The 14,574-nt window shown below is 42.2% G+C and overlaps 1 protein-coding gene across 8 annotated transcripts in view; it reads right to left on the bottom strand.

The window, feature by feature from the left end:
* Positions 1-14,574, bottom strand: part of LOC126283943 (ankyrin repeat domain-containing protein 50-like) — a 471,892-nt gene that overhangs the window by 103,292 nt on the left and 354,026 nt on the right. For all 8 annotated transcript variants that reach the window (XM_049982337.1, XM_049982338.1, XM_049982340.1 and 5 more), the window contains exons 7-8: positions 14,281-14,508; positions 605-928 (exon numbers count right to left, since the gene is read on the bottom strand). In XM_049982337.1, coding sequence (XP_049838294.1) covers positions 605-928; positions 14,281-14,508 — 552 coding nt within the window. The remainder of the gene's footprint in view (positions 1-604; positions 929-14,280; positions 14,509-14,574) is intronic.

Genomic DNA, 14,574 nt, shown 5'->3' with positions numbered 1-14,574 from the left:
CACCAAGATTTCATTTTGTCTCCCTGAAATTTAATTTCCTTTCCTAATCTCTCCATTTCCTTTACAGCTTGTTCAATGTACACACTGAATAATAATGGTAATAAGCTACATCCTTGTCTCACTCCTCCTCAACTACTGCTCCCTTTCACATTCTTCAAGTCTTATGGCTGTAGTTTGGGCTCTCTCTGCAAGTTGTAGATAATCTTTTGCTCGTTGTATTTTAACACTTCTGTCTTCAGAATGTCAAAGAATGTATTCCAGTCAGCAATGTCAAAAGTTTTCTCTAAATCTATAAAGACATAAATAGTCATTTGCCTTTCTTAAACTTATATTCCAAATTAAACATCAGTACTGAGTCATAAGTTTCTATTTTTCTCCTGAACTCTACACGAGATCAGCTTCTACCAGTTTTTTCATGTTCCTGTAGATAACTTGTGTTTATATGCTGCAACCATGACTTATTAAATTGACAGCTTGGAAATTGTAAAAGCTTAGACAACATGTGACAAATAACTAATTGGCGTGTTGCTTGTTTGCAACTAATTCTAAATAACAAATACAAATCCTGCAACCATACTTTTTGAGTGTGCCAAAAATGACATACCTCTAACAAACAGTCTTCAACAGGTGCTCCACTGTCGATGAGCCACAGCACGAGCACAGTGTGCGGGTCAAGGCCAGCAGGCAGGGCCTGCCCCTGTGCCGGCTGTGGCTGCGGTGGAGGCCACTGCGACCGGACCATGTGCATGGCCAATGACGGGACTTCCTCCACGGGGAGCTGCCGACCGAACTGGGAGAGCGACACAGCCAGCATGCCGTGACCCGCCGCAGCAGAGCACAGGTACTTCTGTGTGCAGTGCTTCACGTCGAGCAGCCACTCGGCGAAACTGTGGTGGAAGAGCTGCGGCGGGTTCCCACTGCTGCCACCCTGTGGTCAAAGAGAAGTGTACTGTTAATGACAGCATGGACTCACTCATACTGAACAACACAATTAATCAACATGTGTTATAATAAATCACTGCATTTCTCGTATTCAAAAAATACAGGTCATTTGCTCATATTTAATTGTTGGTACTAAGTTTGTCAAGGAACAGTTCTCCTGGAAGTAAATCATTTGTGCCATTACAGTCTAAGCTTCCTAGATGCTGTGACTCAATAGGGTCCAAGTAAATTTCCAACAGATGACCTCTATGGACTCGGGGTAGTGCCACTTCCTCAAATCCCACATGCAAGATGAGTAACCCACTTCAGTTCCGAAATTTTTTAACACACTAAATATGTTCTTAATCTATTCTCAGTTTGACGAATAGTCACTACAGCAGCATAACATAGGCAACAGGATGTTACTGTAATCTGATTAACCACCAACATGTAGGCATCAAATTCTTTTTTTTTTTTTTTTCCAGATGAAATTATGCGGCTTTATGATACCATAACAGTAATTACAGTTGAGTTCTGCTGCTTGTTATCTATTCTCCTTAAGTACATATACCCTCAGCTAATTCTTCATTATGGAAAATCAGTGCCGATCTAAAACACATATACAAATTAATAAATCTACACTGCTAAATATTTTATGAGAGGCACAAATTAAATGAGCTTCAGCATTTTTTCCACTACACCTGATCTATGCACACTTTCAATTCCACTGTACATCATTCACAATTAATCAACTATCTCCTAGCCTGTTGAGGTATTTTATTATTAAGAGAAGCACAAAATTCTGATTATATTCAGTAAAACAAATATCAGATAAATCTAGTATGTACTTCAAGACATCATTTTTTTGACCCTTCATCATATTTATCTACATCTACATCTACACTCTGCAAACCACTGTGATGTGCATGGCGGAGAGTACATCCCATTGTACCAGGGTTTCTCCCTGTTCCATTCATGTAAGAAGTGCTGGAAGAATGATTGTTTGAATGCCTCTGTCCATTCAGTAATTATTCTAATCTTATCCTCTTGATCCTTATATGAGTAATACATAAGGGATTGTAGTACATTCCTACAGTAATAATTTAAGGCTGGTTCTTGAAAATTTGCTAATATATTTTCTCAGGATAGTTTACATCTATTGCCAAGAGTCTTCCAGTTCAGTACCTTCAGTATCTCTGTGACACTTTCACACAGATAAAACAACCCTGTGGCCATTCATGCTGACCTTTTCTGCTTATGTTCAGTATTCCCTGTTAGTCCTATCGGGTCCAGATCCCACACACTTGAGAAATATTCTAGAACCAGGCAATCTGTAAGCATTCTCCTTTGTAGGCTGATTACACTTACCCAGTATTCTATCAATAAACTGAAGTCTACCGCGTGCTGTACCCATGACTGAAACTTGGCTGACTATTCCATTCCATATCCCTACGAATTTTTATACACAGATATTTTGTATGAGTTCTAGAGTGACTCACTCATATTATAGTTATAGGGTAGTACTTTTTTTTGGTGTTGTTGTGTGAAGTGCACGATTTTACATTTCTGAACATTTAGAGCAAGTTGCCAATCTCTGCACCAGACTGAAATCTTATTAAAATCTGACTGAATACTTATGCTGTTTGTTTCAGATAGAATTCATTATAGATAACTGCATCATCTGCAAAAAATAAACTGGTTTTACTGTTAATACTGTCTGCAAAACCATTAATACACAACATAACAGCAAGGATTCCAACAGACTTCCCTGGGACACACCCCAAGTTACTTCTACATCTGATGATGACTCTCCATCCAAGGTAACATGATGTGTCCTCCCTAACAAAAAGTCCTCAACCCAGTCACAAATTTCACTTGATATCCCCATATATTGTACTTTTGACAATAAATGCAGGTGTAACACGGAGTCAAATTGCTTTCCAGAAATCGAGAAATACTGCAACTACCTGGTTGCCGTGATCGAAAGTTTTCAGTACGTTGTATGAGGAAACTGAAAGTTAGGTTTCATGTGATCGATGTTTACGAAATCCATGCTGGTTGGTATTGAGGAGGCCACTCTGTTCAAGAGACCTCTTTGTGTTTGCAGTCAGAATATGTTCCAAGAGCCTACAGCAAATCAATGTCGAGAATATTGAACAGTAGTTTTGTGGCTAACTTCTACTTCCCTTCTCGTAGAGAGATGTGAGCAGTGTCTTTTTCCAAGACTAGGGCACAGTTTCTTGCTCAAGGGATTATAGTTAAAGAGGGGCTTACTCAGCCAAAAATTCCTTATAGAATCTGACAGGGGTTCCATTGGTGCCTGTAGCTTTGTTCAGTTTTAATGATTTCAGCTGTTTCTCAACACTACTAACACTAATACTTATTTCATTCATCTTTTCAGAGGTATGGGGATTAAATTGGGGCAATTCTCCTGGGTTTTCCTTTGTAAAGGAGCTTTTGAAAATGGAGTTAAGCCTTTCAGCTTTTGCTTTCCTACTCTCAGTTTCAGTTCCTATGTCATTCGCTATGGACTGAACATAAACTTTGGTGCCAATAACAACCTTTACGTATGACCAGAATTTCTCTGGGTTCTGTAAAAGGTCACTTGTCAATATTTTGCTATGGCAGTCATTGAAGGCATCACACATTACTCTCTTGACAGCCAACAATGCTTGGCAGCCAACAATGTAGGAAAAGATAGATTGCTGCTTACTCTAAAAAAGACATGTCAAGTTGCAGACAGGCATAATTAAAAGATACTCACATATAGTTTTCGCCCACAGCCTTCGTCACTAGACACACACACACACACACACACACACACACACACACACACACACACACACACGAGCGCAAGTGCAAGCTCAAGCAGCGATCTGGAAGGGGTGGGGAAGGGGACACCCGATCTTCATTCCTTCACAACCTCAATACCTTCTCTCTCACCTGCTTCATGCAGTCCTCCTCATCCCAGTGTGTCACCTTCCTAGATGTTTACTTCCTCCTCTCTGATGGCTCCATCCGCACCTGTCCACATTAAACATACCAACCACCAGCAGCACCTGTATTTTCATAGCTTTCATCCCTCTCACTCCAAAAATCCCTCCCATATAAGCTGGCTACCTGGCCAAAAACAAGCCACAAATGGGTCTCCCCTTCATCATCCAGTATCGCCCCAGACTAGAACAACAGAGCCACATCCTTTGCCTGGCCTTTGATTACCTATCATTGTGCCCTGAAATGAGGGCATCCTACACAAGATGCTTCCCACACCAACCAACCTCCACAACATCCTAGTCCATCCACATGCCACTCCCAATCCCAACCCCCTGCCACAAGGATCTCATACACGTGGAAAATCCAGATGCAAAACCTGCCCAACCCACTCACCCAGCACTTCCTATTCCAGCCCATCAAAGATTTATCCAACGCCATCAAGTGCTGGGCCACCTGTGAAAGCTGCCATGTCATTTACCAACTCTGCTGCAATCATTGCACAGCTTTTTATATTGGTGTAACTACCAACCAGCTGTCCACCAAGATAAACGGCCACCGCCAATCTGTGGCCAAGAGCAAAGTACACCCCATGTCACACAGCATGCAGCGGAACACAACAAGCTTGATTTCAATGGCTGCTTCACTAACCAAGCCATCTGGATCCTTCCCCCCACCACCAGCTTTTATAAACTGTGCCGATGGGAGTTTTACCTACAACACATTCTCCACTCCTGTAATTATCCCAGCCTTAACCTACATAACATACTGTCCCCCTGTCCCCACAGCCTTCACCCAACAGTTGTTGCCCCCCCCCCCCCCCTCCTGCCCTCTCATCTCCTCCCTGTTTTCATCTTCCACCCTGTTTATTTGCAGCCCTCTGCCAATGCATCAGCCCATCTTTTCCCACTCCTCTCCTCTTTTGTTCCCCAGCCCCACAAACTCCTACCACTGTGCATGTCGACGGTCTATTCTCTACACACACCACCAGACAGCGTTCATCTCTCTCCCCATTCGTATACTTCATCCCTTCCCCACCTCCTCCAGATTGCTTCTTGCATCCCGCATGACATTGCATTCTCTATCAGATACTAGAGTTGACGGTCATTTGTGCATGAGGTATACTTGTGTGTGTGTGTGTGTGTGTGTGTGTGTGTGTGTGTGTGTGTGTGTGTGTGTGTGTGTGTGTGTGTGTGTGTGTGTGTGTTTACTGACAAAGGCTGTAACCGAAAGCTATATGCAAGTGTCACTTGTGGCACAATTTTAAGTTAATATGGAGATTAGATGCTGCTCCAACTGTGGCACTGGACTGTCCACACAAGCACATTTGCAAGAAGAACCTTTGAATCTACATAAACTACAACAGATCTGCTTCTCTGTATGACACAAATCATATTTGAATACACTGTGTCAATTTATATCCACAATCTTTCATCAAATGAGCACCTCATCCACTTCCTCATCTTTTCTAAGACATCATTGTAGATAAACCCATAGAACACACTAACTGATGGTCCAGTTTACTCATATGTTGACCAGACTAAATACCTGTTTATACTTTGATCAGATGCCTGAACATCACTTGAAGAATTCAGGCAATCTCATTATTGAGTTGTAAAATGTTTGCTACCATTTCCTAGGATAAAAATTTGGGTCAACTATTACAACTGATGTGTACTGTGAAACACTCACCAAACTAAGATGTACCATTCAAAACAGAAACATTCAGTATTTCTGCTGAGAGCTTTTCAATCATTCACTCTACAGTTCCAACCACACACCAAGTGCCTCATGCCTCTCAAATGAATTTTCACTCTATGGACTAGTGTGCACTGACCTGAAACTTCCTGGCAGGGGAAAACTGTGAGCCTACCCAGAACTTGAACCCAGAACAACGTCTGGATATATCCATCAGCTGAGCATTTTCGTCCACAAAAGACGAAGGTTCAAGACTTTAGTCCCTGTCTGGTACACAGTTTTGATCTGGCAGGAAGCTTCACTACTATGTCATTTTGCATTTGTAACAACAGGTTGTTCAAAGAACACAAGACTCATAGTTGGTTTAATGCGAGCACGAAGTTCTTCCAAGCAGATGATCTGAAGATGTTAGTGTGACATAAAAAGTGCTTGGAAGTGGATGGCAACTACGTGGAAAAGGGGATTACATTTGTAGGGAGAAAACTGCCAATAAAACCTTTTCTGATGAATACAGGGTGAACATCAATAAAACTGATAACCTGCAAGGATAGGTTTCCAACTGGAAATGAAGGAAAAAGGTCCTATGAAAATGTTTCTGGAAACAGATGGTGTGTGTGGAACAACAACAAATTGTTCTGGAAGACATAACAAAACTGCACTGCATTCATGTCACAACAGATGTTCAAAGTGGCCTCAATCAGATGCAATGCTTTCAGTTGTCATGCACGATACACAATCATACTTTGGCTTACACCATGCTGGCAGGCCAGCTTGTACTAGCGCTCTCCTCAATATCCCGTACAACATGGTCTTTCAATCTGACGTATGCACAGTCTGCCACCTCCCTCCACATTCATCTGTCTGAAAGGACCCCTGATCACACAGATGTTCACACAATATTTCAAATCTTTTTTGATGTGTTTGGTGTCTGTGGGAGTATTTGTTTTGTTATAGCCATGCTGTCTCTCCACCAGCTTGGTGGTACACAAACAGCATATCAACTTGTTCCCAACATGAGTACCAGACCATCCTGCTGCTTAGAGTATGCCGTGTCAATCATAAAACCTGCAACACACAAGGAGCACACAGCACATGGTGAGAGTCCCTTTCATTTGTCAGCACCACCTACCGTGCTAACAATGGCATATGTTTTTCCTCCATTTTCAGTTATAAATCTGTTCCTGCAGTTTGTCGGTTTTATTAATGTTCACCTTGTATTTTTTTTATTTTTATTATGATAGAATGACTTTTACCTTTTGAACACACCTCATATATTTATGGACACAGACTCTCTCCCATGGCATAATTAATGTGACTCATAGTGCACTTTAGGAACAGGACCTGGTTTGTTGAACTTTCTATTTTTCACAGCAGCTACAGAAATTATTAGTCCTTTTTATAATGAGCAAATTGCCCTTTTGCTCAAAACTTCTCCGCATTCTACAGGGTAATTCAAGAAGAATACCGAAACTTTGAAAATATGTATTTAATCACATGAACATAATGAGACCTTGGGTAATTTATCAATGTGAAAAGTATTTTAATTTTTGTTTCTGTAAAAAACAAGTTCATAAATGTTCAATATGACTGCCTTCAGCCACTCGAGTGACATCCCCCTGATTCTCGAACTCATTCCACACTCTGTAGAATCTCCGGCATACCAATTTGGATAGCTGCAGTTATTCCTTCTTTTAGTTTCTCAGTGTTAGCTGGTAGATGTAGTCAAAACACCATATCTTTAACATACCCTCATAGAAAAAATTACAGAGGTTGAGGTCATGTCTTGTTGGAGGCCAGTGACGAAGGGCTCTGTCATGAGCTGCCTGACGGCCAATCCATTGCTGTGTATATCTTTCATTCAAACAGGCACAGTCAGATAAGTGCCAATGGAGTGGTACTCCATCCTGCTGGAATATGAATTGACATACCACTTCTTCAAGTTGAGGGGACAGCCAATACTGCAACATAACCAGATAGGTTTGCTCGATTACTGTGGCACCTTTGAAGAAAAAGGAACAAAAGCTTTTACTGGCTGAAATGGCACAGAAAACATTCACTTGAGGCGAATCACATACATGTTGAATTTTTCCAAAAGATTCTCAGTGCCCTATATATGGACACTGTGCAGATTCACTTTCCATGTTATGTGAAATGTCGCTTCAGCACTAAAACTAGCTTTCAAATAAACCAGTCATCTGTTCCCATTACTCAAAGACAGACTTGCAGAACTCTATTCTTTTCATCTTGTCACTTTTGTAAAGTACTTGAACCAATTGCAGAAGATAAGGTTTCATTACTAACCTTTTCCATAGAACTCGGCAAATGGACAGATGCGGAATTTGCAGCTCTATGATAGCTTGGTCGGTAGATATTCTTGGACTGCAAGCCAATGCCTCTTGAATGCAGCCAACATTTACTTCACTCATGCATGGCCGTTCATAACTTTCTTTGGTTGATTGGTTAGTTGATTTGGAGGAGGAACCAAACAGTGAGGTCATTGGTTCCATCAGATTGTGCTAACCACTGCACCACCTCACTCATTCACCCTTTCTTTGTGAATTGTTTATATCAAAGTACGATACACTACCTACCATGATGTTGAACACTACAATTGGTTCAAAATCCATGCTGAATAACTGTCACTGATACACTTCTGCTGTACTCAATAGCACAAAAAGCTTTTTGATGAGTCATCCCCATCATTGTACTGAAAATGGAAATGAAGGTTACATGTTCAACAGCACTCCTAGTGACCAAATGAAACTTCAGAGATCCCTTCAATCAGCAACAGAAAAAGTGTAGCTTTTTCCCCTTCTTTGCAGAGTTCTTGATTTTCAAAGTTGTGGTATTCTTTTTGAGCCTTTGATTGTGGCTCCATACCCAATCATTAAACCAGCTCCAGGGAGGTAGGGTCCCTTTCCTTATTCCTCTACTGGGGAAATTCCTGTATGGTGCATCCACAGATTGAAGGGGTGGACATCCTACACCTCAGTAGGCTGGTGGAGGAGAAACTACACAGGCTAAGGGAGACAACTCCAACAGAAAATTCTTTCTTGCGTTAGGCCTAGGAAGCCTATAGGAAAGTCTTCATATATTGCTTTCAAAACACAGACAATCCTCAAATTTGAACCACTCAGGATTTGACCCCACTGTTTCTTCTTTTAAGTACTGGTGTGAATGATGGGAGACCTGAAGATATTCATCAGTACAAGAAAAGGAAACCAAATGGACTAAAAAATAACCTACATATTGGCACCCTTAATATATTAACCCTCAATGGAAAAATGTCATAACGACCAGGAGTGCGGTGTGCTGACCACACGCCCCTCCTATCCGCATCCTCACCTGAGGATGATACTGCAGTTGGATGGTCCCAATGGGCCGCTTGCAGCCTGAAGACAGAGTGCTTTAATGGAAAAATGGAAGAAATGACAGATGTACTAACAGAAAGAAAGTTAGATATTTTGGAACTAAGTGAAACGAAGTGGAAGGGAAAAGCTGAGAAGAATTTGAGAGGAGGAGGAAAACTGTACTGGAGTGGGAATAACAGGTTTGGAAGAAATGGTGCGGCAGTGATGGTGAATAAGAATGTACAAAGCTGTATTGAAAGTGTGAGATGTATATCAGACAGGATCATAATCTTAAACCTGAGATTTAAAAAAAAAAAAAAAAAAAAACTAAAAGTTATCCAGTTTATGCACCTCATGCAGGATGTAGCGAAGAAGAGAAGATGGACTTTGAAAATGAGTTAGACAACCATATAGAGAGTGCTAATATAGTGATGGTAGACAAAGACAGAAAGAGATTTGAGCATGTATTGGGATATTTTGGATATGAAGGCAGAAATGAAGAAAGGGAAGGACTCCTGGCTTTGTGCCATAGGAATGGAATGAAAATAGCAAACTGCTGGTTTATGAAGAGAGAAAGCCATGTTATTCCCGGATACAGCTGGGATGGAAGAATAAAGAGTGTAATTTATTATATTCTAGTAGATAGGGAAAGGGGAGAGAAAGTAACAAACGTGGAGGTAATTCCAAGTATGAGTGCAGATGGAGGTCATATACTACTGTTGGGACAATGAAAAATGTATCAGTGTGTGACAAATAGAAAACACAAGGAAGTGATGAGGATACAGGATTGGGAACTGAAGGAGAGTGAAAGTGCTGAGAAGTATAGAGAATTAATCACACAAAAATTTCCAAATGAAGTTTTCTGCGAAGTAGAAAAAGAATGGAGTTTATTCACTGACACTTTAGTCAAAGCAGCACAAAAAGTATGTGTTAGAACATCTGGAAAGGGAAGTAAGACAGACACGTTGGGGGGATGATACCACAATCCAAGTAGTTAGAAGAAAAAATGGAGCATGGAGAAAGTGGTGGAAAACTAAAAATGATGAGGACCATAAAATATATATAGAGGAAAAGAAGACATGCAAAGAAATAGTGGAAACAGCAAAGAAAAGAGCATGGGAAGAGTTTACAAAAAAAACTTGAAGAAGATATGCAGAGCAATAAGAAAATGTTCTATAAAATGATGAAAAATAAAAGGAAGGCTACTGAAGATGGAAAAAGAGGTTGGTACTGTGATTGAAGATCCAGGGAATATAAAACATCTTTGGAAAGAACATTTTAAGAAACTGTTAAATGGTGAGGAGCATGTACACAAGGAAAAAAACAAATAATGCAGAAATTGAGAGAAGATGGGAGGCAGAATTGGGACAAATTACACAGGAAGAGATGAAAATAGGTGTGAAGAAGATGAATTGGGGGGGGGGGGGGGGCAGGACCTGATGAAGTATCAGTGGACATGAAAGAGCAACAGGTCCAGTCGGAATGCAGTGGCTGTATAGAGTACTATCAAGCGTGTGCAAAAATAGTACAATACCTGAAACTTTCTGGCAGATTAAAACTGTGTGCCGGACGGAGACTCAAACTCGGGACCTTTGCCTTTCGCGGGCAAGTGCTCTACCGACTGAGCTACCCAACCACGACTCCTGCCCCGTCATCACAGCTTTAATTCTGCCGATACCTCGTCTCCTACCTTCCAAACTTTACAAAGCTCTTCTGCGAACCTTTCATTCTAGAAACATCCCCCAGGCTGTGGCTAAGCCCTGTCTCCGCAATATCCTTTCTTTCAGGAGTGCTAGTTCTGCAAGGTTCGCAGAAGAGCTTCTGTAAAGTTTGGAAGGTAGGAGACGAGGTACTGGCGGAATTAAAGCTGTGAGGACGGGGCATGAGTCGTGCTTGGGTAGCTCAGTCGGTAGAGCACTTGCCCGCGAAAGGCAAAGGTCCCGAGTTCAAGTCTCCATCCGGCACACAGTTTTAATCTGCTAGGAAGTTTCATATCAGCCCACACTTTGCTGTAGAGTGAAAATTTCATTCCAGTACAATACCTGATGATTGGAGAAGAGGAGACATTGTTCCCTTCTTCAAAAAAGGCAATAAAAGACTTTGTAAAAACTACTTGAGTCATACAGCCAAGATTTTTTTTTTAATTTACTAAATCGAATAAGTGTAAAAATAGAGAAAGAGCCGAGTGAAGAACAGCATGGGTTTAGGAGAGGAAGAAGCATGATTGGCCTGATATTTTCTATCTGTCAACTGATGGAAAAAAGTTGGGAGCATAACAAAAGGGTTTTTATAGACTAGAAAAGGCATATGACTCAGTTAACAGGGAAAGACTCAGGGAAGAAATGGAGAAGACAGATATATAAGATGGATACATTAATGTTCATAGGACATAATTGCAGAATTAGAACACCATTGGGGAACTCTGAATACTTCAAAATAAGACAAGAACTTAAACAAGGAAGTATTCTATCCCCTGCACTTGTCAATGTTGTGCTGGAGGGAATGAATAGGACAGTTAAAGATATAGTAAAAGAAAAGGACAAAAAGATGATTTTTGCAGATGATATGGTAATATGGGGTGATAAAGAGGTAGATGTACAGTTACAACTTGATGCGTGGAAGGAAATAATGAAAAGGAATGGATTAAAAATAAATAAAGATAAGAGTGAAGTAATGGTATTTGAAAGAGACAAAGGGATCAACAGAAATATTACTTTGAATGGAGAACCCCTAAAAGTGGTACACAGTTTCACTTATTTAGGGGGTGAAGTATCTAGTGATGGGAGAATAACCAACAAAATTAATAGAAGGTTACAGAATGGAGGCAACTTCTACCAAACAATAAAACACCTGATTTGAAATAAGGAAGTTTCAGAAAAAGCAAAACTCCCTATATATAAGAGTTATTACTTCCCTATTGTCACCTGTGGAGGAGAAACATGGACAATGGCAAAAAGGGACTACAAGCAGGGGAAATGAAAGTTCTCTGAGCAGTTAAGGGAAAAACAAAAATGGACATAGTAAGGAATGTAGATATTAGAAAGGGCCTTAAACGAGAAAGTATGAGAGAAGTACTTGAAAAAAAAAAAAGAGATTAAGCCTGGATGTGTGGGCAGAGACTCGCCAAAATTATGGAAGAACTAAAGATGGATGGAAAAAGACCTAGAGGGTGCCCAAGAACACGGTGAAAAATGGGAGTGAGAATATCTGTCGAAAGGAGACGTGTGACCTGGCAACAACTGGATGAATAAAAGTGGTGGGAGGACTAAGCCAAATGGAGAGGACTCATCAGCACCCAGCAGAGAGAGAAAGAGAGAGAGAGAGAGAGAGAGAGAGAGAGAGAGAGAGAGAGAGAGAGAGTTTTAGTTACCTCTTTTGCCCATAACCTTGAAAACATTACTAGTTTTGTTTAGAACTATGCCGCTCACTTAACCAAATAGTGGTTGCTCCCATTATTTGCATTTCACACCTGTGACTAATTCATCAAATTATTATTCACTGAAATTAAATACCCTTAATCTCAGCCCATCACAGATTTAGTTTTAAGTAATTGCAATTGAAAGCCTCTGTTATCCAGGCACACCTCAACAACTTTCTATCAGACATCTACCAAGCTTCTTTATTTAAGGTGTGCTAAGTCGGACTACAAAGATTTAATTTTGATAAAATGCGGGAACAGTAATAGTGGCTTCTAAATAAAAATACACTCCTGGAAATTGAAATAAGAACACCGTGAATTCATTGTCCCAGGAAGGGGAAACTTTATTGACACATTCCTGGGGTCAGATACATCACATGATCACACTGACAGAACCACAGGCACATAGACACAGGCAACAGAGCATGCACAATGTCGGCACTAGTACAGTGTATATCCACCTTTCGCAGCAATGCAGGCTGCTATTCTCCCATGGAGACGATCATAGAGATGCTGGATGTAGTCCTGTGGAACGGCTTGCCATGCCATTTCCACCTGGCGCCTCAGTTGGACCAGCGTTCGTGCTGGACGTGTACACCGCGTGAGACGACGCTTCATCCAGTCCAAAACATGCTCAATAGGGGACAGATCCGGAGATCTTGCTGGCCAGGGTAGTTGACTTACACCTTCTAGAGCACATTGGGTGGCACGGGATACATGCGGACGTGCATTGTCCTGTTGGAACAGCAAGTTCCCTTGTCGGTCTAGGAATGGTAGAACGATGGGTTTGATGACGGTTTGAATGTACCGTGCACTATTCAGTGTCCCCTCAACGATCACCAGAGGTGTACGGCCAGTGTAGGAGATCGCTCCCCACACCATGATGCCGGGTGTTGGCCCTGTGTGCCTCGGTCGTATGCAGTCCTGATTGTGGCACTCACTTGCACGGCGCCAAACATGCATACGACCATCATTGGCACCAAGGCAGAAGCGACTCTCATCGCTGAAGACGACACGTCTCCATTCGTCCCTCCATTCACGCCTGTCGCGACACCACTGGTGGCGGGCTGCACGATGTTGGGGTGTGAGCGGAAGACAGCCTAACGGTGTGCGGGACCGTAGCCCAGCTTCATGGAGAGTCCCTAATTTGCTGGGAAGTGGCGGTGCGGTCCCCTACGGCACTGCGTAGGATCCTACGGTCTTGGCGTGCATCCGTGCGTCGCTGCGGTCCGGTCCCTGGTCGACGGGCACGTGCACCTTCCGCCGACCACTGGCGACAACATCGATGTACTGTGGAGACCTCACGCCCCACGTGTTGAGCAATTTGGCGGTACGTCCAACCGGCCTCCCGCATGCCCACTATACGCCCTCGCTCAAAGTCCATCAACTGCACATACGGTTCACGTCCACGTTGTCGCAGCATGCTACCAGTGTTAAAGACTGCGATGGAGCTCTGTATGCCACGGCAAACTAGCTGACACTGACGGCGGCGGTGCACAAATGCTGCGCAGCTAGCGCCATTCGACGGCCAACACCGCGGCTCCTGGTGTGTTCGCTGTGCCGTGCGTGTGATCATTGCTTTTACAGCCCTCTCGCAGTGTCCGGAGCAAGTATGGTGGGTCTGACACACCGGTATCAATGTGTTCTTTTTTCCTTTTCCAGGAGTGTATTTACCTTCAAATTGTGGTTAATTGTTGTTTTACCTTCTAAAATGTTCAGTAACACAAATTTCAAGTGGAAAGCTGTCTCTTCCAGAAGGCAATAACAGCTCAGAACCCTCCATTAAACGAGAGAGAAAAAAAAGAATGTATAGTAAGCTACAACTGCAGGTTGTCTGGCACATATAAGGCAAGAATTACACACTCTTATAGTATCTGAAGCTCTATACACATTAAAATATACCTGTGCGAGTACTCTCCTCAAGAGGTGCAGTCTTCTGGCAAAGTCTTCCCTTGTGATCTGGCAGTTGTGCACCCTCACACACCGGAAGAGCGCGTCGTGGGACAGAGGCCGCCTTGCAGCTAGCATTGCGTTGAGCAGTGGCTGCACCTTGGCAAACTGTTTCCTGCTGAACAGCCGCTGGCACAGCCACAGGTACAGGCCATTCAGAGTTCCCGGTATTTCACGAACCTGAGGACGTCATAAACAAACACATTTCAAAAAGGCACTGACTTTTAACTCACATTTATCTAAAAT

This window comes from Schistocerca gregaria, chromosome 8 (genome assembly GCF_023897955.1).
Source record: "Schistocerca gregaria isolate iqSchGreg1 chromosome 8, iqSchGreg1.2, whole genome shotgun sequence".
Classification (NCBI taxonomy): domain Eukaryota; kingdom Metazoa; phylum Arthropoda; class Insecta; order Orthoptera; family Acrididae; genus Schistocerca; species Schistocerca gregaria.
Note: the sequence above shows the minus strand (reverse complement) of the source record. Positions and strands in the feature narration are given on the sequence as shown.